This window comes from Planococcus citri, chromosome 1 (genome assembly GCF_950023065.1).
Source record: "Planococcus citri chromosome 1, ihPlaCitr1.1, whole genome shotgun sequence".
Lineage (NCBI taxonomy): Eukaryota > Metazoa > Arthropoda > Insecta > Hemiptera > Pseudococcidae > Planococcus > Planococcus citri.
In genome coordinates this window covers 82,422,650-82,449,537 of record NC_088677.1, presented here as the reverse complement: position 1 = coordinate 82,449,537, position 26,888 = coordinate 82,422,650, and the positions used below count along the sequence as shown (strand labels likewise).

General features: G+C 34.8%; 3 protein-coding genes across 3 annotated transcripts; all 3 read left to right on the top strand.

The window, feature by feature from the left end:
* The first annotated feature begins 2,432 nt into the window (after positions 1–2,432).
* On the top strand, positions 2,433–6,310 carry LOC135837856 (hepatocyte growth factor receptor-like). Its single transcript, XM_065353280.1, has 3 exons — positions 2,433–3,822; positions 5,660–5,771; positions 5,867–6,310. Exons 1-2 carry the CDS (start codon positions 2,509–2,511, stop codon positions 5,714–5,716), a joined length of 1,371 nt encoding a protein of 456 aa, XP_065209352.1. The 5' UTR covers positions 2,433–2,508; the 3' UTR covers positions 5,717–5,771; positions 5,867–6,310.
* An 8,793-nt stretch (positions 6,311–15,103) lies between these two features.
* On the top strand, positions 15,104–17,370 carry LOC135836814 (fibroblast growth factor receptor homolog 1-like; the record flags this gene model as incomplete). The annotated part of the gene is made up of 6 exons (XM_065351861.1): positions 15,104–15,365; positions 15,451–15,740; positions 15,856–16,049; positions 16,172–16,312; positions 16,395–16,494; positions 16,570–17,370. Coding segments are annotated over 6 exons (1,098 nt in total), but the record flags the coding sequence as incomplete, so codon positions are not given.
* Positions 17,371–18,965: 1,595 nt separating this feature from the next.
* LOC135837852 (uncharacterized) lies at positions 18,966–24,312 on the top strand. The gene is made up of 3 exons (XM_065353266.1): positions 18,966–19,121; positions 20,270–20,581; positions 22,898–24,312. The coding sequence occupies exons 2-3, from the start codon at positions 20,283–20,285 to the stop codon at positions 23,886–23,888; spliced, it is 1,290 nt and encodes a 429-aa protein (XP_065209338.1). The 5' UTR covers positions 18,966–19,121; positions 20,270–20,282; the 3' UTR covers positions 23,889–24,312.
* Positions 24,313–26,888: the final 2,576 nt, after the last annotated feature.

Here is a 26,888-nt window from a genome sequence, read left to right as displayed (position 1 = left end):
CCCCAAAACCAATTTTTTGCAATTTTCTCCCCCGCATTGCATTTTAGCGAAAAATGAGGTTAGACACAAGAATCTACGTCAAATTTCCGATCTAGTGACATATCAACTTTTCTTCTACCCTCAAGGGGGTTGGAACCACAACCATTCAAAAAAGGGGGGTTCCCTGAAAAATACAAAACGTCTATAGGCGCCTAAGAGGGGTGAAATGGTCCCCGACAGCGTTCGAGTTGATATTAGCATGAAAAGTGGGTACCATAGAGAAACCTCCGCGCAAAAAATTTTAGATCCACACCCCCTCCCCTTTTTGCGGAACCCTCCTTTTTTGAAATTTCAGTATCACTTTCCTCAGCCCCATTTCAACCGATTTTGAAAATTTTTCTGGAGGTTATGTATATGCTTGATAGGTAACCCCACAAAAATTTTCAACCCCCTCCCCTCATATTTACCCCCCAAAATGGTGTTTTTTTCATTTTTTTAGGCCTATTAACAATCAAGATTGCGAGGTAAAATTTTGTAAACACGTTTTTTGGATGTATTTTTGGCCCCCAAACATCATATACTATATTAAAAATTTTTGCTTTGGTGCGCCGTGGTAAACACTTGAAATAATGTATCGTAGGGGGGTGGGGGGTGAAATGGCAATTTTGAAAAAAACAACTATCAATGAGTAGGGTATCGTTTTCATATGATTCGATACCGCTGAGCACGAATATGACCTCAGATTTTTTGCTACACTCACCTACCCCTCTCCAGAGCCCCTCAGCCCCCTCAATTTTCACGATTTTCGAAATAAAGTTATTTTGGTGATGTTGGTGTCGTTTTCATATGATTCGATACCGCTGAGCACGAATATGACCTCAGATTTTCTGCTACAATCACCTACCCCTCTCCAGAGTCCCTCAGCCCCCTCATTTTTCACGATTTTCAAAAGAAAATGACGATTACAACTATTCCAGCGACGAAAGTTATACCGCAGATGATGACATTAGTGATGATGACGATTAAGTGAATCACAAATTAACATTCTTTACTTTTTTTTTATAAGTATTTCGTTACCATATTTTTTTCTTGTGATTTTTTATGTAGGTACCTAGTCATTGAATTATAAAATACATACTCATACATACTCAAGTTACAGTTATCATGAATAATTATTATGCCACATATGCTCCGCATACCTATACAGTCCAGTACACATACAGATTGTTACGTTTTCTGCGTGGAAAAAAATTGAAGGGTCCACCCCCCTCGAGGGGGAGCCATGTGCTGTAGCTCATTCTACGAGAAATTTTATGTACAATAACAATGAACTTATGTAATTTCCCCATAGCAATGAAACCAACATCACCAAAATAACTTTATTTCGAAAATCGTGAAAATTGAGGGGGCTGAGGCGCTCTGGAGAAGGGTAGGTGAGTGTAGCAAAAAATCTGAGGTCATATTCGTGCTCAGCGGTATCGAATCATATGAAAACGATATCAACATCATCAAAATAACTTTATTTCGGAAATCGTGAAAATTGAGGGGGCTGAGGGACTCTGGAGAGTGGTAGGTGAGTGTAGCAAAAAATCGGAGGTCATATTCGTGCTCAGCGGTGTCGAATCATATGAAAACGACACCAACATCATCAAAATAACTTTTTTTCGAAAATCGTGAAAATTGAGGGGGCTGAGGGGCTCTGGAGAGGGGTAGGTGAGTGTAGCAAAAAATCTGAGGTCATATTCGTGCTCAGCGGTATCGAATCATATGAAAACGATACCCTACTCATTGATAGTTGTTTTTTTCAAAATTGCCATTTCACCCCCCACCCCCCTACGATACATTATTTCAAGTGTTTACCACGGCGCACCAAAGCAAAAATTTTTAATATAGTATATGATGTTTGGGGGCCAAAAATACATCCAAAAAACGTGTTTACAAAATTTTACCTCGCAATCTTGATTGTTAATAGGCCTAAAAAAATGAAAAAAACACCATTTTGGGGGGTAAATATGAGGGGAGGGGGTTGAAAATTTTTGTGGGGTTACCTATCAAGCATATACATAACCTCCAGAAAAATTTTCAAAATCGGTTGAAATGGGGCTGAGGAAAGTGATACTGAAATTTCAAAAAAGGAGGGTTCCGCAAAAAGGGGAGGGGGTGTGGATCTAAAATTTTTTGCGCGGAGGTTTCTCTATGGTACCCACTTTTCATGCTAATATCAACTCGAACGCTGTCGGGGACCATTTCACCCCTCTTAGGCGCCTATAGACGTTTTGTATTTTTCAGGGAACCCCCCTTTTTTGAATGGTTGTGGTTCCAACCCCCTTGAGGGTAGAAGAAAAGTTGATATGTCACTAGATCGGAAATTTGACGTAGATTCTTGTGTCTAACCTCATTTTTCGCTAAAATGCAATGCGGGGGAGAAAATTGCAAAAAATTGGTTTTGGGGGGCTTAGATCCACAATAGGGGAGAAAGCTCACCAGGGACGACCGGGGACTCATCGGATTCGTGTTCAGCACCAAAAAATGGACCTGTATACCAAAATTCAGCTTTCTACCTCACTTTTCCCAATGACCCTTTTTTTTCATCTAATTTTCCTGGACTACTACCCCGTCAGCATTTATTACAGGAATAACAATATCAGAGAAATGAGGTGGGAGTGTCGAGACGCTGAAATATCTTTCTTCGCACCAAAGCTAGGACCTTGGGAAGGTGGAACTAGCATATCAATCCGTATAAATAACTTGGGCGATAAGCTTCCTCTGTCTTGGAATATCACCATAGGTGACACCCCTTGCACTATATCTCCAAATTCTACAGGTAAAGCGAATGAAAACCTATTATGCGTACTGGAAGAGTGTAAATCACCAACAGAAAACTGTACCGGACCAATTAAGCTTATTTCAGAAGACTTGGTTCTAACATCAACTACCATCTTTGAAATTGTAGATCCTAAAATCAAACACATTAAACCAACACAAGGATCAACCAGAGGTGGTACAGATCTGACTATTTACGGCGACTATATGAACGCTGGTGATAAAATTGAAGTATATATCGATGATTTGGAATGCGTCGTATTTGAAAGCAGTTCATTACGACTGAAATGTATCACTGGTCCGTCGAAACAGCCATTTAAAAGTACAGTGACAGTGAAATTCGATGGACATATTCGAACTTCTGAAAACGTTTACGAGTACAGTGAAGATATAGAACCAAATGACAGTACACTCGAAGTCCCTAGAGGTGTTCCATCAGGTGGACCAAATATATCGATAACATTTGACATACCTGCTGAAGAAAGAATAACCAGAGATGATAAAATCTTGTTTTACATACGAGATAATGAGCTAGAGAAAACTTACTACAGCGAATGCGAAATTTCAATTATTTCCTTAATTTGTCCAACACCGAGAATGCGCGATATTGATGTTCATGCTCTGAATGAACAGAAACCCATACTAATGGACTACGGATTTAAAATACGAGCAAATACTACAAATGGAACTTTCTCGAGTTATTTACATGTTCACAAAAAGTATCCGAAATTTATGCTTTACCCTGATTCGGTTCAGTATCTTATAGAAAATACTGGTAACAAACAAACGATAACATCATCTGTTCAAAGTAACAATGGTACTGCGATCATTCTAGGTGCAGTACTGTTCATCGTAACCGGCATATTCGTCATTTATTGTATAATATCAGTTGAAAGAGGGCGAAAAATGCAACGAGAAATGAATGCACTGAGTATGGAAATCATGGTTATGTCGCATTTAGTGAAGCAGGTTGAGTTGGAAAAAGAAGTGGACTTGTATACATCGGAATCGGATATGTTGGTGAGAGTATATTCGACATTTTAATGATTCATAAATTCCATTGGAGTATACATAGAAGTCATTCCATTCAAATCACCGAGGTTTTAAATAAGTCGACTGAAAAAAAAAAAATGTGTTTTCATGTAATCTTCAACATTTTGTTCATCTCAACAAAACAGAATTCTTTTGGACAAAAATGAGGACCTTCAAGATTTTTTTTAAAAAATCAGTGCCTTTCAAAATTTAAAAAAATAATGAAGAATTTTTTACAATTTTGGCAAAAAAAATGAAACATTTTTGACCATTCATGCATGAAATTGGAACTTTTTATCATAAAAATTGGACCTTCTGTTATTTTTGACCAAAAAACTAGGTTTTCTAGACAATTTTGGACATTTTTGTCAGAACATTGAGGCTTTTTTTTGATTTTTTTTCAAAAAACAGGATTTTTGCAATTTTGTAAAATACTAAACTTTTATTTGACAATTTTGAAAAAATGGGGGGGAGGGGGGAGTTGGACAACTAAGCCACAAGTAAATACCTACTTACTTTTTAAATATTCAGGGGAAAAAATAATTTCTTAACTTCGGCAATTTTGGCGAAAAATGAGACTTTCAGATCGTTTCACCAATAAAATGAAACTTTCTGTCACTTCATAACATACCAGAACAGTTCTTTTTGACAATTTTGGCAAAAAAGAGATTTGCTAATAATTTTGCAAAGAAGCAGATTTTAATAGTATTTTTTTTTAAGAACGAAAAAAACGGGACTTTTTTTGGAAATTAAGGCAAAAGAATACCTATTATTATTTTTGGATGGAACTTTCTATTATTTCTGACAAAAACCAAGACCTTCTCTCGGCAATTTTCGCCAAAAAATGAACGCTTTTGGACATTTGAAGCACAAAATGGAACTTTTTTCTTTCATTTTTTTTTTTTTTGAAAAAACGTTTTTTTGCACTTTGTCAAAACACAAAATTTTTGTCTGGCAATTTTGAAAAAAAAACAAATAGTTTTTTAGACAGCAAAGCTACAAATAAATACTTACTTTTTGAACATTCAGGCAAAAAAGCAAATTTCTTCGCAATTTTGGCAATAATTGGGACATTTTGACATTTTTGGCAAAAAATGAGACTTTGCAGACAGTTTTTCCAATAAGGGGGCTTTCCATGAATTTTTGACTAGAAAGAACAGTACTTTTTGAACATTTTAGCAAGAACGAGACTTACATACTTAAGTACTGATGACTTTGCAAAGGAGCAGGATTTTTATGGCAATTTTGAAAAAAAAAAAACAGCAAAACAAACAGAACTTTTTTGGCAATGAAGGCAGAAATTAAAAAATCAATTCGCGAAATTTTTGGCCAGGTTTTCATGAAGCTATCTAAACACGGGTTTATTTATAGTTTTCGATTTATGTATTGTTGTAAGTAACTTAAATAAAAAATACAAATCTAAAAACATGATCGAGGGAAATTTTCATCACAAGAAATAAAATAAAGTCCGAAGTTTTACATACTTACCTCAGTAGTTAATTAATTAATTACTGATTAAATCGGTGATTATATGACATATAAAATTCACTGATTTTGGAGTGGGAAATTTCCCAGAAATTCCCATGACTTTTCTAGAAGAATGAAATTCCTTGACTTTTCCCACTTGTATAGGGTTTCCAGAGAATGGACATCCCGAAGGCTAACCCCCTCCCCCCACAACTCTAAAAAATAATTTCATGCGGCTAAAAGCTGAAATACTCGTAAAAGCTTTACCGGGACCGAGACCGCAAGTGCAAAAACCTCGGCGATTTTAAATGGAATGACCCACTTCTACATTAATACATAATATTATTTCTTTTTATAGCTGCAGCCTGATGGCAGAATGCTGGAGCTACCTAAGCCTAAATTGCCTAAGGATTGACCGGACTTCACAAGAATCATTTTAATGGTCATTGGTCAATATGGACGTACTCGTAGTAAGTGAACAGTTCTTACCATCTAAGGAAAAATTTCACAATAATTCAGGTACATGAAAATTAGTAAAGTAATGGAATTCCAATTGTACATTTAGGTTACCTATCGAGCTATTCATTTCGTATTGTTGAAACAACAACACGGGATTCAATCACACGACGGCAAATGAAAGCGGTAGTTTATTAGCGGATACTTGTTGAGAATTTGAAAATGGGAAGCTAATTTCATCATTTAAAAAAAAAAATGTAGGTATCTATAGATAGAAAGTATAAGACCAAGCATATTTTTGTAAAATTAATTAGATGCATATTAATTTAGTTTTACCTACGTATTTTATATTCAGTGTATTTGATTGAGAAATTTCCGAAAAACTCGATTGAAACGAGTTTTTTCAAAATATACCTTAAAAGATTGATAATCAATAGGTAATCATTTTATTAATCATCGTTCCAAAATATGTCAAGGTGAATGGAAAGAAAACCATACAAAACCCTTCATCTTGACGAAAATTGATGAAAAATTTTACTTTTAGTCAGGGAAATTACTCAGCATTTTTTTTTTGAAATTTTTGAGGATCATTTTTGAAAAAATCGTAGTTTTTTGTTGTAAAATACGTCTTCTTTTTTTCAAAATAAAAGAATGAAGTTGAATTAACTTATTATTTTTTTTAAATTTCCAATTTACTTATATTCATTTGTTTTGTTGGAAATAAAGAATTTGAGCTTTTTTAGAACTTTAACCTCAACTTTTTCGTGATTTTGCCAATTGGGCGGGGTACCCTATCTCTTCGGAGCAATTTGTTTCCCCAACATAGAAACCTAGAGAACCTGCAAATGGTTAATACGTGGAGTAAGTATAGGTAGACGTACCTAGATCCCTAATGCAATTTAGCTGAAGATATTTAATTAGATATACGTATCTAATAATTTTGCTATTGTAGATATAATTACTCTTCAACTTACCAAAAAAATGCTGCATCTTGCTCAGCACTCATTAATCAAAACACGAGGTGTGACAGTATAGTATTTCGACGATTATGATTACTGTGATCCGCTAAAGTGTTCAAATCATCCGACAACGAACCTGAAATCAAAAAAAAAAAAAAAAAAAAAATCAAATCATTAGAATTTGCTAAATAAGAACAGAAAACATTGAAAAAATAAATGCAAGAGTCAAAGAGTTTCGAGTACGAAACTAACTAGGTACTTGCAATTTCTATAGCAATTGCAATACCAAGTCCAGATGGGTTATCAGATTCAAGAATCATGTTACAGAAAGGCAGTTGAATCTTTCAAAACATTTTTGGAGAAGACCACTTTTTGACAATTCGAGAAAAAAACGTGTAAGTATGTACTTTTTCGTCAACTTTCAAGTTTGAGCTTTGGCATTTTTTTTGTTTGGTTGCAATAACGTCTGTGAGAAAAATTCAAATTGATAAATGTCGATGCAATAACATCACACAAACATAGCAAAACTCGGTGATTTTTCCAGGAAATTATGAATTATCCACATGGTAACATCACGTGATATATTCATCAGTAGTCAGTACAATACCACTAAAATGATGCACTAAAACGTATAGTAAAAGCAGTGATTTATAGGATTGATTCATATTAAAGGAATGGCCAGCTAAACACAATTTGCCCGTATATGGTCGTCTCAAAATCCACATGCAGTTTTTCTAAATAAATTTTTTCTATGTAGTTTGAAAAGTGAAGCGAGAATAATCATCGATAGAAAACCCTGAAAAAATGACGACTCGTTTTCATTTAATAATGTTGCAGCACTTATCAACATTTAACTTGATTCCAACTGCACTGCAAATCTTTAGTCATTATCCTGTTTTTTCACACAATTATCAACAAATATTCCTCGAAAAATGATTATTCGGGAAAAATGAAAAATGACTAAGCCACGTGCATGTTCTCTGAAAAACTTATAAATTAAAGTCATCACTCAAACTTTTCTCACTGCATTTTTCACAACCTATTCTATAAAGTCATGTGTGTCTTATGTCAACGTTACTTGGGTACATATTTTTGATTAATTTTACAAACAAATCGTGATTGATTGTATACGCTACTTTGTGGTTCAGATAATCAAGAACCAGCCTTTCAAAATTGATTCTTCGCTTAACGACGCGACGTATTCATCACAAGATTATTCGCCAGAGGTAAGAAATTTACAAATTTTATGAAATCTCATTTTTTAAAATAATCAATGATTGCGTTACTAATCCACACTTCCTAAAAGTTAAATACTAATCTATCCACCTCTCACGATTCCACAAACATATTTGTACATATGTACTTGGTGGTCTACGAAAAGGGTAACATGCGAATTGCGAAAGTACGTAGGTAGTAGGTAGGTACTAACGTACTTTCCGAGAAAAACGCGTGTAAATCTTACTGAGCTTTGGAAATCTAAAAAAAATCAAACGTTTTTAATGCGTTAATAACGTATTTTTTCACGTAGAACACGAATTCGTGGTAATTTTTGCTCTATAGTCATGCCCGTTTTTGGAATCGCGAAGAAACATACTGAAATTTCACCTTTTTTTTCATCAAAAAAGTAATAAAATTTAGACCAACTTTTTTAAAATTCAACTTCAAAGTGAAACTAAGCGTCGTACAAAAATTTTATGTAAACGAAATTGTAGAGAGTTTAATTCTCTTTGAGATCAGTGCCATCAGATTTTTGCTAGGACGCACTGTTCGTCCGGTAAGTATATGCGGAAAACTAAAAGACTAAAAATGTTCTCATGTTTACACCAGTGACCTTTTGGAAAACTAAAGCTTGAACCCAAAACACAAAAAAAAATCGAAGGCAGGCGACCTAAAACGTCAAAGAAAACGAAGCCAGAACCCAAAACGTCAAAACCAAACTGAAGCTATGAACCAAAATATTAAGAAATTATGAAAAAATAAATTTAAAATTTAAAAAAAATTGAAATGTGAAATTTTTATATTTTTGATTTTTTGTAATGTTTTTTCTTACTTTTTCGTGTATTTTGAAGAAAAAATGATAACTCCTTCAATTTGCAGTGTTGCTGATTGGAAAGAGTATTAAATTTCATATAATAAATAGTCAATAAACCGAAAAATGATTTTTCGCACGTTAACCCCCTTTTCGTAGATCAGGGCACAATAAAACTTGGTCACAAAAAAAAAAAAAATATTGGAGGATATGGGATTTTTTACCAAAATTTATTGAAGACCTTCATCTTGAAATGAAAGTCAATCAGAAAATTTTTTAGCTCCGAACCTGCTCCTGGAGACGAGATTGTACCTACCTAAGCTTCCAAATAAAGGACATTTTTGAAAAAATCGCGGTTTTTCGTACTACCTCCTTATGCAACCTGTTTTGGCATTAAAAATGGTCCAGATTTGAGGCCATGGACGCAATAGAGAAATCAATTTTTTCAACTTTCTACAGTATCTACTCGTACCTAGTTAATTTTAGATGTTTGGAAAAGCAGCAACCAGGGTGTCTGCTAAAATCCAGAAAGCTAAATTCGTGCTGTTTACTCTGGAGAATCAATTGACCTTGAATATGATATGATCATCCTTTGATCCCCATCCCACCGGGAAAAACAAGATGGGATATTCGTGTTCAGCGTGAAATTCCCATGCTTCTTGACACCTTGTTTGCAATTTTTACCCAAACTCATTTGAGGGGAGGGGGGTTGGTAGGGCATCCCAACAAACTTCAAAAAAGGGGCTAGGGCATAAGCGGTTTAAAGCGGATTCAAGAGAATTTTGGATGTGTTTTTAGAACACCTTCCTTGATACATTGGGACATTGGGAATCGCATTTTTGTGGTACCCTAACAGGGTGAGACGAATGCCTATTGCCACTGCGATTATTCTAGGGAATCGACGTTGTTTTGAGCTTTCACGTAGTAGTTTCCCTTTGCTTTCTATACTATCTAAAAAACCAGTTACAGCTTTTTTATACTGGCAACAGATTGCGTGCATTTCTGTTGCCTCTGCTGTTCTGGTGCTCGGAGCTTAACGTGTAATAGATGTTAAATGCACTATAAACCCGACAAACCACCTCGACACAATCTTGAAAAAAAAATAGGGTCAAGTTGACTTAAATTTTAAGTCAAATTTGAACCAATTTATTTCCTTTTCATCATTTTTTTCGGCATAAAATCGACCTATTCTCGAACATTATCGGTATAAAATTGACCCAAATTTACCATCAAGCATATTTCGTATTGAGCATCGCCACATATTTTGTGTCGATAATTTGAAAAGTGTATGTAGTTTTTCAGTTGATTTTTCAACACTTTTTTGTGATTTGATGCAAAATTGACTCAATATCTGTGTCGATGGTTTTGAGTACATTGTATCGACACATTTTTCTAGTCAATTTTGTGTCGAGCTTATCAAGCTTATGAAAAACGACCTTAAATCTTCAGAAAATTGCTCTTCATATTCTAGTGCATATTATAATTGCAATTACATATTACATTGTGAATTGATATTTAAGATGATTTGATGGGGAAAATCCCTGCACCTCGACTCTTTCTTGACTCAAAAATTGGATCTAGATGACCCCTTAGAAATGAAGCGAAATGTTATAACATTTCTTTTCTCCAACTTTGAAGTTTTTTGAAAAACTACTTATAGTTTTTGCTACACACTTTATCTGCGAGTAGTGAATTGATGTCAGCGATGAATAATTGATGTCTATTTTTTATCAATTTTTGGTCTACTTTTACTACTACTGTGCTGTTAATCAACCATAAAATTTTGAAGCGATTTTCATACTATTTTCATTTCTCAGCAAAAATGAGTCAAAATCAACTCCAACTTCAATGTGCAGAAAAAATTTTATATTTTCAAGAAAAAAATTGATGAATATTTTGTGTCAAGTTTTGACTATTTTCAATTCATCAAAAAATTGATGAAAACTTGATGAAAAATTGATTCAAATTTTGAAGCTTAAAAAAAACAAATGACTACAACAGCACAAAAATATGCATTAATTTTTAATCAATTTTCACGCCATTTTCATTTCTAAGTGATAATTGGCTTAAAATCAACTTCAACTTTTATGTGCTAAATTAATGTCTATTTTTAAGGCAAAATCTATAGATATTTCAAATCAAGTTTTCATAGTCTCATCATTTTGACAAAAAATTGATGAAAAATAGATCCAACTTATGATTTAAAAAGTAATCAATTTTTCTACCATTTTGCAACGATTTTGAATCGATTTTTTACATATTTTCATTCGAGCAAAAAATTGGTAAAAAATTGATCCAGCATTGAAATTTTAAAAAAGGCATCGATTATGATACCACAAATTTAGAACAATTTTTAATCGATTTTCACATCATTTTTATGACTTGGTAAAAATCATCCTATAATTGACTTCAACTTTTGTTTGCATAATTGATGCCTATAGAGAAAAAAAAATCAACAAACATTTGCAGTCAAGTTTAGGTCCTCAGCAAGAAATCGACCTGAAATCGATTTGAATTTTCATCATGAAATTGTGATCGATTCAAGTACTACAATAAAGGATGATTTGGGATCAAGTTTCCATCAATCTTACATTTTTTAAAAACTTGTTGAAAACTATCAGTCGATTATTTTTATATTTTTTGTCGATTCTCAAAATCGTCAAAAAAAAGATCAAAAATATTTGCCGATTTCTACTCGATCAAAACTCGACCTCAAACTGAAAGTCGAGATGCTTTGTCGGGAAACGCCTTCGTTTTGGACTTGATTAAAATGTCAAGGTTTAAATTGAATGTTTAAATAATAATAAAGGCATGAAATTGGAATTCCTTCATTATAAAACTTTATATCGGACTTTGCTCAACACAAATTGTACCAAGTTGAACACTTTGTCCGGACCCTCCGGACATGGTACGAACAAAGCCCGATGAAAAAGTAATATTCACGCTTGGTCCAGACACTTCGGAGATGGTATAAAATTGGCTGTACCATCCCCGAATTGTACAATTTCGGACTTGGTACCTAACATATACATACATTATACGTTAACGCCTGCGTCTCTAGTGGGATTTACAACTGGAAAAATGATTCATAATTTCAGCTATCTTGATAAAAGCAAAAAATGTAGTTCTGCGCGCGTGGTTTTACGATCGCGCAGGGATGAAGCGAAGGGGAGGCTGGGGAGCACCCTGCCCCCCCGTGTTCCGCAAAAGTTGGGAAAAGTTGGGAAATTGTGAGAAATACGAGAAAGTTGGGAAAATATAAAAATTCTGGCAATGTTTTTGGAGTTTTCAAATATTAAAATTTTTTACAATCATCAAAGTTGAAAACTTCCCCAACTTTTGAAGCCAAACCAGTTTCTAAATCTATGATTTTCGCAACTAAAATTCACATTTTTTTCAAAAATGTTTGCCCTCACTTTGCTCGGGAAAAATTGTTGTGCCTTTTCCCATTAACATAACAACGGTTTTGCTTCTTGAAATTACAAATTTTGAAAATCTTTTACCCTCGCTTTGCTCGGGCTAATTTCTTTTTTTTTCACACTTGAAAATTGACATACCTATTTCTTAAAAAGTTGAGATCAGAAAAACGGAATTTTCTCATTAAATTTGTTGAATCACAATTTTTCCAAAGCTTTTAGCCTCGATTCGCTCGGATCAATTTGATTCTGTATTCTTTTATTAAAATTGATGTTCTACTTTTCCATTTCAAGTCACATATTTTCCAAAACTTTTGCCATTGCTTCACTCGGGCTAATTTAGTTCTTTTTTTCACACTAAGAATTTCACAAAACCATTGATAAAATTAAAAGAAAGTTGAGATCAGAAAAACCGAATTCTGACATTAAAATTAATGTTGTTCTGCTTTGCAAACGACAAACTTTTTAGAGTTTTCGGCCTCGCTTCGCTCGGCCCTAATTGATTCTCATCTATGCAGTTACAATATTTTAAAAAATCTATGATTGAATTTGAAAAATGTGGAGATTAGAAAAACCGAATTTTTTCATTAAAATTGACGTTATTCTACTTTTCAAATCATAAATTTTTCCAAAACTTTTGCCCTCGCTTTACTCGGGCCATCCAAAATACTCCATGAAAATTAAACAGAAAAATTCCAGAAATACTCATAATATTCAAAGCTAATAAAAAAATGCAAATTTTTCATTTCTTTCCGAACAGAACCACTAGCTTTTCAAAATTTTTTAATACCAGAGTGTTCAGCACGTTAAAATTTTGATTATAGTCGGCAAATTTACAATTTTTTGGCTACAAAATGTCGTGATACAATCCTCTCACTATTCAGTCAAATTAGTTGGGAATCTTAAGATCTTTGCCCCCCCCCCAGCAAAACCACTTCGCTACGTCCCTGCGATCGCGTTGTATAGATGAATTTTTAATTACACATTCTGAGGTAAAATTTCACGCTGAACAACTTTAGTTCTCTTCGATTTCCGTCCTGTGTCCATAGTTTTGGGAAAAAACGTGAAAAAAACTTGGTTTTTGAGTTTTTTTTAAACTTTTGAACTCGACTCACCACTCCAAATGGCCGAGTGATGATTTTTATAGAAAGTAGACTTGAAGATACGTATTTGACGAAAAAATCTTAATTATTCGTTTACAGAAAAAAATCTGCTAAAAAGCGTTTTTTGGACCCCCCTCCCCCCCCGGCTGAGGGTGGTGGGGTGGAAGGCGGGATATGGGCCCAAAATTATTTTTTTGGGGTACTAAACATACCTTGTGAGTTTTATCGAAATCCGAGGTTGAGAGAATTTCGCCTATCCTAATGGGTGGGGGGGGACCCTTTCTAAGTTTTTGAAGTTACAAAATACGTGTGTACGATTGTTACTTAATTGCATAATTTTTCCTCAACACAAAAGCAAATAAATTTTAAAATTCAATCTCCAAGTTTTTGGCGCTTCAAGTTTTAGATTAGGTATACGGTACACGGGTTGAAAAATATTTCTAAAAAACATCATTTTTGGCACAAAAGTCGGTTCATTAGACTTAAATTTCTCAGATTTGAAGGATGTAATATTTCTATGTAGAAAATTTACGTAATCTGGAAAAAGAGCGAATTAGCCCGAGCGAAGCGAGGTGAAAACAAAAGCATTTGAAAATTCATCATTCAGGAAGTTTTGAACAGAGAAAATTGAAAAAAAATTGGAAACAATGACAGTTTTAATAATGACACCAATTTTTTTAGAAATTGTCGTGATTTCCAAAGAAATGTCTTTACCATTTTCGTCGCGACTTTTTCGTACTATAAGAAAAAACGTTTCTAAGGCCTCATAAACTGGCGAAAATTCCAAAAAGCACATTGTCTGCTGTCCCACGTAGACGCAAGTCAGCTGTGGCATGGCGATTTTTCGACGGATAAAAAAAGTCTGAAAAAAATTGTAATTTAAAATAGAATTAAGTAGGAGTATTTTTACTGCGAATCGTTGCAAAAAAAAAGTTGCGAATTATAATTGCAATCCTTCGGTTACAAGTATCGCTCTATCTCTGTTTTCAATACTCAAGAATCATTGCTATTTAGATCAATAATTTGTAGAGAATTTCTAAAATACCTAGGTGGCACCAGCTGTTTCGAAAGTTGCTCAAAATTCAGTGTTTGGTAAAAGTTCTTTCTCACGCAGGGATAATTTTAATTCATCAGCCATCAACATAATCTAAACGACTCAGGTAGGTTACAAATTTTATTTATGCTTTCAGGTAGGTATTTCAAAACGAAATGGAAACGGGGAAAAAAATAATGAACGTAGCCTGAACGTACGCAATTCTGATCGTAATGAATTTTCCTAGGCTCTTATTCATACTATTGATACACACGTTTATAGTTCGCCTGAACACGAATTACTCAAATGCAAAATCAGGTAAGGAAATCTGGAAAGTATTTTCAGATGAAAACGCCGTAGAGTTCAATCACTTGGCAGCAGATGAATACGGAAAATGGGTATATATAGGCGCAGTAAACCATATTTATCAATTATCAACAGATGTGAAAGATATTCAACCAATGAATTTCAAGAACGTATCATCTGGATAATCATCTCATTTTGGAAATTCACAACTATACTTTCCTCAATGTTCTCCAAAAGGGGGGCTACAATTCAACAACATATTAAAAATTCAACAATTTTCGTTTAGGTAATGTTTTCAAGAGTCACCGTGACGCAGATTAGAGTCTTGGAAATTATGATTGCATGCATTAGCGTCGTGAAAATTTTGGAAAAACATTCGGTTCAAAAAATTGCAGTGTTGCTTCCTTTGTTTTTTGACGACTTTTTTCAAAATGATGGCTTCCCACCTTCCTCCAAACCAATATACTTAAAATGTGTAATTCTACTGGATATAATTTTGAAGAATTTACTCGTGTACCTATTTGCAGAGATTACCAAACGTCAATATCTTATATGAACCTGTTTCAACATTGCCTGAAAATGAAACTGGACCGAAGAACGAATATGAATTACAACTGGATGAAAAATGGGAAGTTCCTCGTGAAAATTTAGTTCTAGGGAAACTTCTAGGGGAAGGAGAGTTTGGAAGAGTAGTCAAGGGAACTGTTTCGGGCCTCTTACAGCAAGATATCGTCGCAACAGTAGCAGTTAAAATGCTGAAAAGTATTGTTTTTGCTAATTAGTTCAAATTAAAAATAATCGCGCAACATTTCGACTAATAAATCTATTCTAAACCATTTTTTCACAGAGAAGCACAGTGACACAGATATGGTTAATTTAGTCAAAGAAATGGAACTAATGAAAATCATTGGCCGACATGATAATGTACTCGGTCTACTTGGATGCTGTACACAAGATGGACCATTGCTCATTATCACCGAATATTCATTGCACGGTAATTTACTGGCTTTCTTACGAAAGCACAACAACCACTTTTCCAAAGCTAAGAAAAAGACATCGATCGATTTGTCCGACAAAGTTCTAATCACGTTTGCTCAACAAGTAGCAAAAGGCATGGAATACTTGGCTTCTATAAAAGTACGCCTCCTCACAAAGTACATACATAAGTAGTTTTAAATTCCAATAGATCTACCTAACACATAAGATCACCTCAGAGATAAGCTCTATCTATGAAAATCAATAAACTTTTTAGTGCATTCACCGAGATCTCGCTGCTCGAAATGTATTGGTATTCGACAACTACATCGTAAAAATAGCTGATTTTGGATTAGCCAGAGATATTCGACACGATTACTACTACAGACAAAAAACCAAAGGCAGACTTCCAGTGAAATGGATGGCACCGGAAACCTTGATACAAAAACGTTATACCACTCAATCTGACGTGTAAGTACAACATGTTGAATAAATTGAAGCACACACCACCTCCTCCTTTAATCATAATGGTTTTCAACAACATTAATTTCTCTTATAATAACCTAGAATCTATGTATTTACCAACCATTCAGGTGGTCATATGGCGTTCTACTCTGGGAAATTATGAGTTTTGGCTCCGTACCTTACATGGCATACGATGACGCAGAAAAATTGCTGGAAGACATTCAGTCGGGGTATCGTATGAAAAAACCTGATGGTTGTTCGATAATGACGTACGCAATGTTTCTAATTTAAATGCAACAGTTCTCATCTGATTAATAATAAATTATGTCACCTATCATGTTTCTTCAAAAGGTACAGTCTAATGTGCAAATGCTGGAATTATTTGCCCGAAGATCGACCCGAATTCTCAGAAATTATTGAAGATTTGAAAGAAATATTGGGAGATGACGCGGTAAAGTGAGCAAATACTTGACCTAATTCTCATCGAAAATTATAACCATTAAAAATTCCATTTACCTACGTACAGATAATCGAATGCCCTGATTCTAACTGTTCCGATTCTGATTCCTCAAACTCTACCATATCACGCCACATGACGAGGAATGAAACCGACGGTCTCTTGGAGGACACTTGCTGATGATTTCAAAGAAAAGACTACGATTACGATTTAAATAATTATCTAAGTTATTCATGTAGGAAAATAAGATAGGTACATATTAATTATTCAATTTTTGAACATACAGGGTGGCCAGAAATATTGAGCACCCCTAAGAAAGTTTTTCATTAAAAATATAGGTTGGCAACGTGAAATAGATGCATATGATTGGTGGAATGTTATCTCTCCAGGCCAACAACCAATCATGTGCAATCATTATTATCATTCACTGTGACCAACCAAAGTATTTTAGTAGAAAACTTTTTTAGGGGTGCTCAATATTTCTGGGCACCCTGTATATGAAATGCAGGTATGTCAACCAATTCAATAGAGATCTTAATTTTGAGTTGAAAGTCATCTGAAGATATAATTTCTGAAACCGAAGAAATATTGTGAAATGCAGTAGTACCAATTTTTTGGCCATTATATTACAAATTTTTAAAAAAATAGCCCATTGACTAATTTTATTTTATGTATTTTATTTTATTTTATATTGAAATTTATATATTTCCATGTTCTGTAGTACAATCAATGCAAAATATTTGGGAAAAAAATTTGCAAAACACAAATAGGTAAACCCAAAAATATGTGATTTGTAAGTAAACTTTCAACTGCTCAGTAGAACCATAAAATAGTCTTGAATTTGGATGAAAATAACCCATCGGCGCAAAATCTCAAAAATATGATCTATTATTGAGGCTGGGCAATTTTTTACAAAAAAACTGAAGCTATCAAAACATTGAGAGGAAAAATAACAATATTTTTGGAAAATAGTCGCTCTTTGAGAACCCATTTATCTCGCCTGCAGGACACTTCTAGAAATCAATTTTTTTCAGTGACCTTCAACTTTGGAAGGAAGGTCTCCACTGAATAAGGCAAAAATCCTTCAAAAAAAAATTTCGCGATCGACTCTAATGTTTGAGGTTTTAAATGTATAACACCTACTAATCAGTAAATTTTAGCAATTCATGTATATTTACGTATGTAGTCTTATTCAAGGGTTACTTCGCGTGGTAGAATCTTCAACCTTTTCTTTTAGAGTAGGTTAATGATTCAATTATAAGACTTTTATTCATTTGAGCATATTATTTGTTTGTTTTCATCCCCCCCCCCCAACCAAAAAAACCTGGAATACATAATATATTTGTATGTTCATTTCTCGAGAGACTTTCTGTTTCCGTTGTTTTCATTTTAGTCTTCTTTGTTTTATTTATGCATAGATATTTATCATTGCTTTTATTTTATTTTTGAAAATTGTTTCATTTATTAGATGAGCCCTTTTGTTTCAGTCGTTTTTATTTTTATATTTTGTTTACATCAGTCTTCTCTATTTTAGTTATTAATTCCTTAGTTTTTATTTTTTGTTTGTCTAAAAAAAATCATAATGTGAAAGAATACATCAAACTATTCTTTACGGCGGATCCTTTTGTGTCAATTGTATTCATTTCAGTTGCTCTGATTCGTTTTTTTCCAATTTCCTGGTCCAGAAAATTACCCACGCTGCTGCGGGGTAATGTGGACAAAAATTGTAAATTTTCAAAAATTTGCTGTGAGGGACCTACTACATCTTTTTCAACATTTTTCCAGTCAAAATGTAGGGTTTATGGAGTACTTTGAAAGCCTTACCTGAAAAAAAAATCGTCAATTTTCAGAGCACGGTGTTCTGTAATGAAAAAAACAAAAGTCCAGACCATTCAGATCCGTCCTTCCCCCAACTCAATTAGGTAGTAGAATTATGTAACTAAGTTCAGAAACACCAAAATGTCGACCTACAGCTACAGCATTTTTGACGTTATTTTCAAATATTTTAAAAAGATGGATTAGGGTCAAAACCTAAAAAAAATCAATTTTTCGAGTTTTTTTTTACTCGTTTTCAAGCACATAAAATACAAAGAAATATCCAACAGTTGATTTTAAACGTTGTTTTTTTTTTGTTGGTTCTCCACATCTCCACCCTCCTCCCCTCAACTTCTTCATTGATTTTCTATTCGACAGAAAAGAACTTTATCATTTCGAATAGGTAGGTAAATGAAAACGGGTCCATTACGTATGTATACAAAATGTATTGTATGTAAATCGAAAGCTCCTGTTGACGTACCGATAGCGAATTTGTTTCATCAGCTACCGCATGCACTCTGATTCATTAGGTTTTTTCAACTTTACGACGATGTTCATAGAATTATTGAGGTTTTTTTGATTGCGCGGCGCGTATTTTACGTAGGTAAATCGAATTTACACAGCGCATGCGTCCCTCTCGCGGAATTTTATACGTACGTGTACCAGATATATATATCGGCGAGTTGATATCGATTATCAGTAACAGCCAAAGTTTCAAATCGCCATTATTGAACGAGTATAGTGGGTTTACTGTAAGTGCAGTAAATCGAATTCTTCAGTAATCATCGATTCAAATCACCGTTTCAGTAAGTAATTTTATATTATTTTGAAAATAATTTATATTATTGCAAAGTAGGAGTCCTGATAAGGCTATTTTTTGGGCCCAGGCAGTTATCGACTCGATCACTTTTAAAATGTTGCAATATTTTTCGTAATTTCGATATTTTAGGAACCCCTGGAAATCTAGAAACCAGCGATTCCGGCCAGATGTAACATTTTGAGGTACACATTCAATTATTCAGATGAAAAATGTGCAATTAAGCTTCTGTATATTCGTAATTTTGAACCCTTTTTTTTAGAGCTCCCCACTTTAGGCACCCCTAAAAAGAGCGTTTATGCATATTTTTTTCAAATAAATTGAAAAATTTATGTTTGAAACACATTAACAAGTGCCCGATAATTTTTCATTTCATTTTTCCTATAACTTTCATAATTGAGCTTTTTTGGGTCAAATTCTGAGATTTTACTCTTGGAAATTTTTAGGGGTGCCTAAAGTGGGGGGCTCTAAAAAAAAAAGGATTCAAAATTACGAATATACAGGAAGCTTAATAAAACTTTTTCATCTAGGTATATAATTGAATATATACCTCAAAACGTTACGTTTGACGCAAATCGCAGGTTTCTAGTTTTCCAAGGGTTCCCAAAATATCGAAATTACGAAAAGAAAATCGGAAAATTGTATTTTTGAATACCAGTGGGAAATTTTATTAACCGCAGAATTTAGTAGAATTGAGGTCTTTTGGATACTAATAAATTGTGAGCAGCTTTTAAGCAAGGTTCAAAGGGTCAACTTGAAAATGGTGGCTTCAAAATTTTCTAAAAATTAACCCCCCTTTACTCATTTCTGCCCCGAGGGTCGAAAATAGGAAAACCACCTCGCATAACGTTCATCTGGCTCAAACAGATTTTTACGCTAGAAAAGTTTAAAATAAAGCTCAGTGGTTCCTAAAATTCTTTTTTTATTCAAAACTTTGGGTACCCCTGGAGTCCAAAAAATTGTCATTTTGGATTACCTAACCACGGATTCGTATTTTGGGACATTCATTACAATATTCTAAGAGTGGTCGAGTCGATAACTGGCAGGGCCCAAAAAATGGCCTTATTGGGACTCTTTCTTTCCACTGAAGTTCATTTCATTTACCAATTTAAAAGCACGTACGTTTTATATTTCCAGTTCGATATCAAATATGGATTCACCATCAAAGGAACTAGATCATGAAGACGATCTGTTAGAGCAATTCATAAATTATTACAAGATGAACTCACGTAAGCATCCACAAGAAACCGAAGACAGACTTCATACCATTAATCAAAAAGAAAACCGCAAGCCGAATAAATGTACTAAAAGGCATGATAGTAAATCCATGTCCGGTGATTCATCTCTACAATCGAATAAAAAAAATGAACTTTTAAGGGCATGGTTCGATTCAACAAAATTTATCGACGGATTGGACGCGAACCTTCGTTCTCGTTTAAAGTCAAATAGTCCAGTAGAATTAGCATCGAATAGTGAATCTCTAGGTGGCAAGCTGATTTTTGGTATACTGGTCCATTTTGATGTCCTGAAAACGAATCCGAGGAGTCCCCTACTGTCCCGGGTGTGCTTTCCCCCAAATTGTGGATCTTAGCCCCCCAAAATCGGTTTTTGACCAATTCATCGAAAAATATTCACTCTAGCGCAAAAGTGGTTGAAGAATGTTGTTCTACGTCAAATTTCCGATCTAGTGATATATCAACTTTCCTTCTACCCCTAACGGGGGTGGAACCACAACCATTCAAAAAAGGGGGGTTCCCTGAAAAATACATAACGGCTATAGGCGCCTAAGAGGGGTGAAATGGTCCCTGAAAGCGTTCGAGTTGATATTAGCATGAAAAGTGGGTACCATAGAGAAACCTCCGCGCAAAAAATTTCAGATCCACACCCCCTCCCCATTTTGCGGAACCCCCCTTTTTTGAAATTTCAGTAACACTTTTCTCAGCCCCATTTCAACCGATTTTGAAAATTTTTCTGGAAGTTATGTATATCCTTGATAGGTATCCCCAAAAAAATTTTCAACCCCCTCCCCTCATATTTACCCCTCGAAATGGCGTTTTTTCATTTTTTTAGGCCTATTAACAATCAAAATTGCGAGGTACAATTTTGTAAACACGTTTTTTGGATGTATTTTTGGCCCCCAAACATCATATACTATATTAGAACTTTTTGCTTTGGTGCGCCGTGGTGAAAACTTGGAATAATGTATCGTAGGGGGGTAGGGGGTGAAATGGGAATTTTGAAAAAAATAACTATCAATGAGTAGGGTATCGTTTTCATATGATTCGATACCGCTGAGCACGAATATGACCTCAGATTTTCTGCTACACTCACCTACCCCTCTCCAGAGCCCCTCAGCCCCCTCAATTTTCACGATTTTCGAAATATAGTTATTTTGATGATGTTGGTGTCGTTTTCATATGATTCGATACCGCTGAGCACGAATATGACCTCAGATTTTCTGCTACAATCTCCTAGTCCTCTCCAGAGCCTCTCAGCCCCCTACAATTTTCACGAATTTTCGAAATAAAGTTATTTTGATGATGTTGGTGTTGTTTTCATATGATTCGATACTGCTGAGCACGAATATGTCCTCAGATTTCCTGCTACAATCACCAATGAACTTATGTAATTTTCCCATAGCAATGAAACCAACATCATCAAAATAACTATATTTCGAAAATCGTGAAAATTGAGGGGGGGCTGAGGGGCTTTGGAGAGGACTAGGAGATTGTAGCAGAAAATCTGAGGTCATATTCGTGCTCAGCGGTATCGAATCATACGAAAACGACACCAACATCATCAAAATAACTATATTTCGAAAATCGTGAAAATTGAGGGGGCTGAGGGGCTCTGGAGAGGGGTAGGTGAGTGTAGCAGAAAATCTGAGGTCATATTCGTGCTCAGCGGTATCGAATCATATGAAAACGATACCCTACTCATTGATAGTTATTTTTTTCAAAATTCCCATTTCACCCCCTACCCCCCCACGATACATTATTCCAAGTTTTCACCACGGCGCACCAAAGCAAAAAGTTCTAATATAGTATATGATGTTTGGGGGCCAAAAATACATCCAAAAAACGTGTTTACAAAATTGTACCTCGCAATTTTGATTGTTAATAGGCCTAAAAAAATGAAAAAACGCCATTTCGAGGGGTAAATATGAGGGGAGGGGGTTGAAAATTTTTTTGGGGATACCTATCAAGGATATACATAACTTCCAGAAAAATTTTCAAAATCGGTTGAAATGGGGCTGAGAAAAGTGTTACTGAAATTTCAAAAAAGGGGGGTTCCGCAAAATGGGGAGGGGGTGTGGATCTGAAATTTTTTGCGCGGAGGTTTCTCTATGGTACCCACTTTTCATGCTAATATCAACTCGAACGCTTTCAGGGACCATTTCACCCCTCTTAGGCGCCTATAGCCGTTATGTATTTTTCAGGGAACCCCCCTTTTTTGAATGGTTGTGGTTCCACCCCCGTTAGGGGTAGAAGGAAAGTTGATATATCACTAGATCGGAAATTTGACGTAGAACAACATTCTTCAACCACTTTTGCGCTAGAGTGAATATTTTTCGATGAATTGGTCAAAAACCGATTTTGGGGGGCTAAGATCCACAATTTGGGGGAAAGCACACCCGGGACAGTAGGGGACTCCTCGGATTCGTTTTCAGGACATCAAAATGGACCAGTATACCAAAAATCAGCTTGCCACCTAGAGATTCACTATAGAGCCTATTTTTTTGCTAATTCTACTGGACTAAAATAGAAAACCCGAACTTGTAAAACCACCGCTACAGTCAACAAAAAGTACTGAGAATTTGTTCATTAAGAAACATTCCACATCGAGTCATTCTCAAAAGCCAAATAAAAAAGTTGAACTTGTGACACCTTCACTGGAGTCGACAACTGATAGTGAGACTGAGAATTCGATCACTAAACAAACAACTGCAAGACAGAAAAGCGTACATTCCACATCGAGTCGTCTTCCAAAGTCGAACAAAAAAACTGAACTTGTGAAACCTTCACTGGAATCGACAACTGATAGTCAGACTGGAAATTCCATCACTAAGAAAAATACTCCAAAACCGAATAGTGAACATTCCACATCGAATCATTCTCTGAATTTGAATGAAAAATCTAAATATTCAGATCCATTATTGCTGTCAATGAAAACCTGGATTAAAACCTTAGACGAATACAAGAACACAATAAGCAGAGTCTTCGTAGAAGACTTCAAACAACTGGATTCATCAGAACCGAATAAAGGCTCATGCTTCAACTACTTCCTGCTCGATCCACGAATCACGAACAATTTCCCCGGTAAAAATAAAAATCGTAGCTTGAAAATATCTTGGGAAACCTTCCTGTCGGGTATTTTTTATATAGGAAAAGGTAAATCGGACAGACCTTACGATCATCTAAAAAAAGCCCTAAAAGAAAGTCGTAGCAATGATCCGTCTAAAAAGCACGGAAAGAAAATTCAAACGATTTTGGATATTTGGAACGAGGGTAAGGGAGTCGTCATTCTGCAAATGTTTGAAAGAAAAGTGGATTTAGAATCTTTTACGAGGGAAGCCGCCATGATCGAGGTAATAGGTACACGAAATCTGGCAAATGAAAAGAATGGTAGTTACCATGGGCAAATATTTATGTGGAAATCTGAAGAAAAACACAAAGTGGGTCGATATTTACTTTACGAGTCGTATCAGACGTATTTATCGAAACCAGCACCTGAAATCTTTCCTCACGATTTGTGACTTATAAGGTTTAGGTGGGGTACTTTAGTTGGGAGGAGGTTTTCAAAATTTCAACTTTGGCCAATAGGTTATTCTTTGAAAATGAACCAATATGGTTGGAATTTATTCCTTGTGTTTCTACAAGATAGTTTCCGAATCTGTGATAAAATTCTGAGCTCAATCATATAAAGTGTGGTTTGGCTCAGTGCATTGAATAATATGCATTGCCCCAAATTACCTTTAGGATAAGTTTTTCTCTTCTTCGTATGATCATCATTTATTAATGTTTATTTATTTTTTTGTTGTTGTTTTTTTTACTTTATTTTTTTGTTTTTTTATATCTTTGTAATTTTTTTCTGTCAGTTTTTAGAATAAATTTTATGTTGTAGAGGCTTGAATTGTTAAATAAAAAATAAATTTAAAAAAATATATGGCCTTTTATGATTGTATTTGTTTTTTTCGACACTACTGAAGCTCTGCGCATTTGGAAAACTTTTGAGATTTCACTCAAATAGTCAGTCTGTTTTTCTATGAATTTTTTCAGTTTTTCAATAAATTGTCTAAATTACCGGCTAAAGGAGGAAAGAGGAATTGAAATTTTTTCAATCATCATCAACGACAAATTCCATCACTTAATATAGAGAGGTTGGGAGAATGAGTGAGGGATAAAGTGGCTTCCATTTTGAATAGGTAAGTCGAAGCAAAAGCGAAAGGGAGAAAAGCAAAAAAATTCTCGATTTTTTGTACAAATAACTCCCAAAATTTTCAACATTATCCCCTCATCTTCTCGTAAAGTTTTCCTATCACATTATTAATGCGTAGAAGAGAAGAAATGAACGTAAATGTCTCGAACAGCAGCAACACTTGCCGGAATTTATTTTATATCAACACATCGTAAAAAATATCACAAAGAATAGGTATCATATTCACAAATGGAAATGCAAAAAAAAATATAGAAGACATCAAGGGGTACTTACACAAGTAGGTGCTTAAAATTAGATAATTGAAAAGATCACAGATTTTGAGAATGCGATTTTGGAAGTTATGTCTTTCGATTTCGCTCAAATTTTTTTTACAAACTTTATACCCACCCAATAATTAAGAAACTCGCAATCAGTTTGGTCCCGGCCCCCAAAGGGGGCGGGTGGGGGGGCTTCCATTATTTTTACATTGTCTCGAGGTACTCAACTTCAGCAGCGCATTCCTTCAAAACTATGGTACTTTGATCAAAACTGATTTCACAGTTCGAAAGAGTATTGAATTTTGAACTTCTTCAGCATTTTGAAATTTCAAAACGACGCTGTAAGTGGGAGCTAGCATTTAAAATTCTAAAAAAATTTCCATAGATGTACCTTTTGATGCTTTTTTGAAATATTTAAGTTTCAAGATGGGATCTCTTGATGGAGAGGGAGCACCCTCACCCCCAATTTTGGGCAGAACTTTCGAAAAAATATCTGGGGCATGTGATATATCGAATTGCATGTTTTTGGTAACGCTGAATACGAATATGTCGTTGGATTTTTTATTGGACGCCATCCACGGCCCCCAGCACCTCCCCAAACGGGGTAAAAGTTCAAAATAGAGTTTTTTTCGAGCAACATATCAAATAGTATGTTTTTGGTGACGCCGAACACGAATATGACGTTAGATTTTTGGTTGGACCCCATTCACGGCCTCTTGAAATTTTTTTTTTCGACTTTTACCAATTGGGGAGGTTCTGGGAGACATGAGTGAGGTAAATTTGAAAAACTAAGGCTATATTCGTATTCAGCGATATCGAAAACATACTATTTCATGTGTCACACGATTGAAACCATTTTTTTTTTCATGTTACCCTTCTTGGGGAGGTGTTGGGGGCCATGGATGGGCCCAATCAAAATTCTGACGTCATATTCGTGTTCAGCGTCACCAAAAACGTCCCATTTGATGCGTCGCACGAAAAAAACTCTATTTTGAACTTTTACCCCACTTGGGGATGTGCTGGGGGCCGTGGATGGCGTCCAATAAAAAATCCAACGTCATATTCGTATTCAGCGTTACCAAAAACATGCAATTCGATATATCACATGCCCCAGATTGCGGGTTTCTTACTTACTGGGTGGGTAGATATTGTAAAAAAAAAATTGAGCGAAATCGAAAGACTTGACCCAAAAACGTTGGTCGAATTGACATGGAATGACCCTAGGTTAAAAGATCGACGCTTACAAAATAGAAATTTGGTATCACAAATGCACAATATCATCAACACGTTACATTTTTTAAAAGAGAAACTTCTTCGCAAAATGCATTGCCTCATTAGCCAATTTTGAACTTTCAGATAAAATAATTAAGTAGGTACAGGGTGCCCAGAAATATCGAGTACCCCTACGAAAGTTTTTCATTAAAAATATAGGTTGGCAACGTGAAATAGATGCATATGATTGGTGGAATGTTATCTCTCCAGTTCAACAACCAATCATGTGCTATCATTATTATCATTCACTGTGACCAACCAAAGTATTTTAGTAGAAAACTTTTTTAGGGGTACTCGATATTTCTGGGCACCCTGTACATAGACATACCTTTACCTACTAAGACTTTAAAATTTTCAATGGGTTTTTGGAGTTAAGTATAAGGGTACATCTCAAAAAACTCCACCTTTTTCGAGCAAATTTCGTACATACAAAGTGTTAACAAATAGTTTTGATTGTTTTGAATGTTTGTCAGTTGGAAATAGTCACAAAGAGTGCATTTTTTATTGGTTTGTACCAAACGGAAAATTTTTTTTTAAATTGATCACTTTTCAGAAAAATGAATTTGCACATATATCATGAAATTTTAGTTTTTTGAGAAAAACTCTAAAATTAAGCACTATAGAAAAAAACTAACGACATTATGTCGATTGGAAATTTAATTCTCTACAACTTTGCTATCATGAAATTTTTTTTGGACGCTTCCTTTCACCTCCACATCAACTTTAATGAAAGGTTATAACTCAAAATGTTTTCCAAACATTGACTAAAAAAGTTTTCTACCAAAATA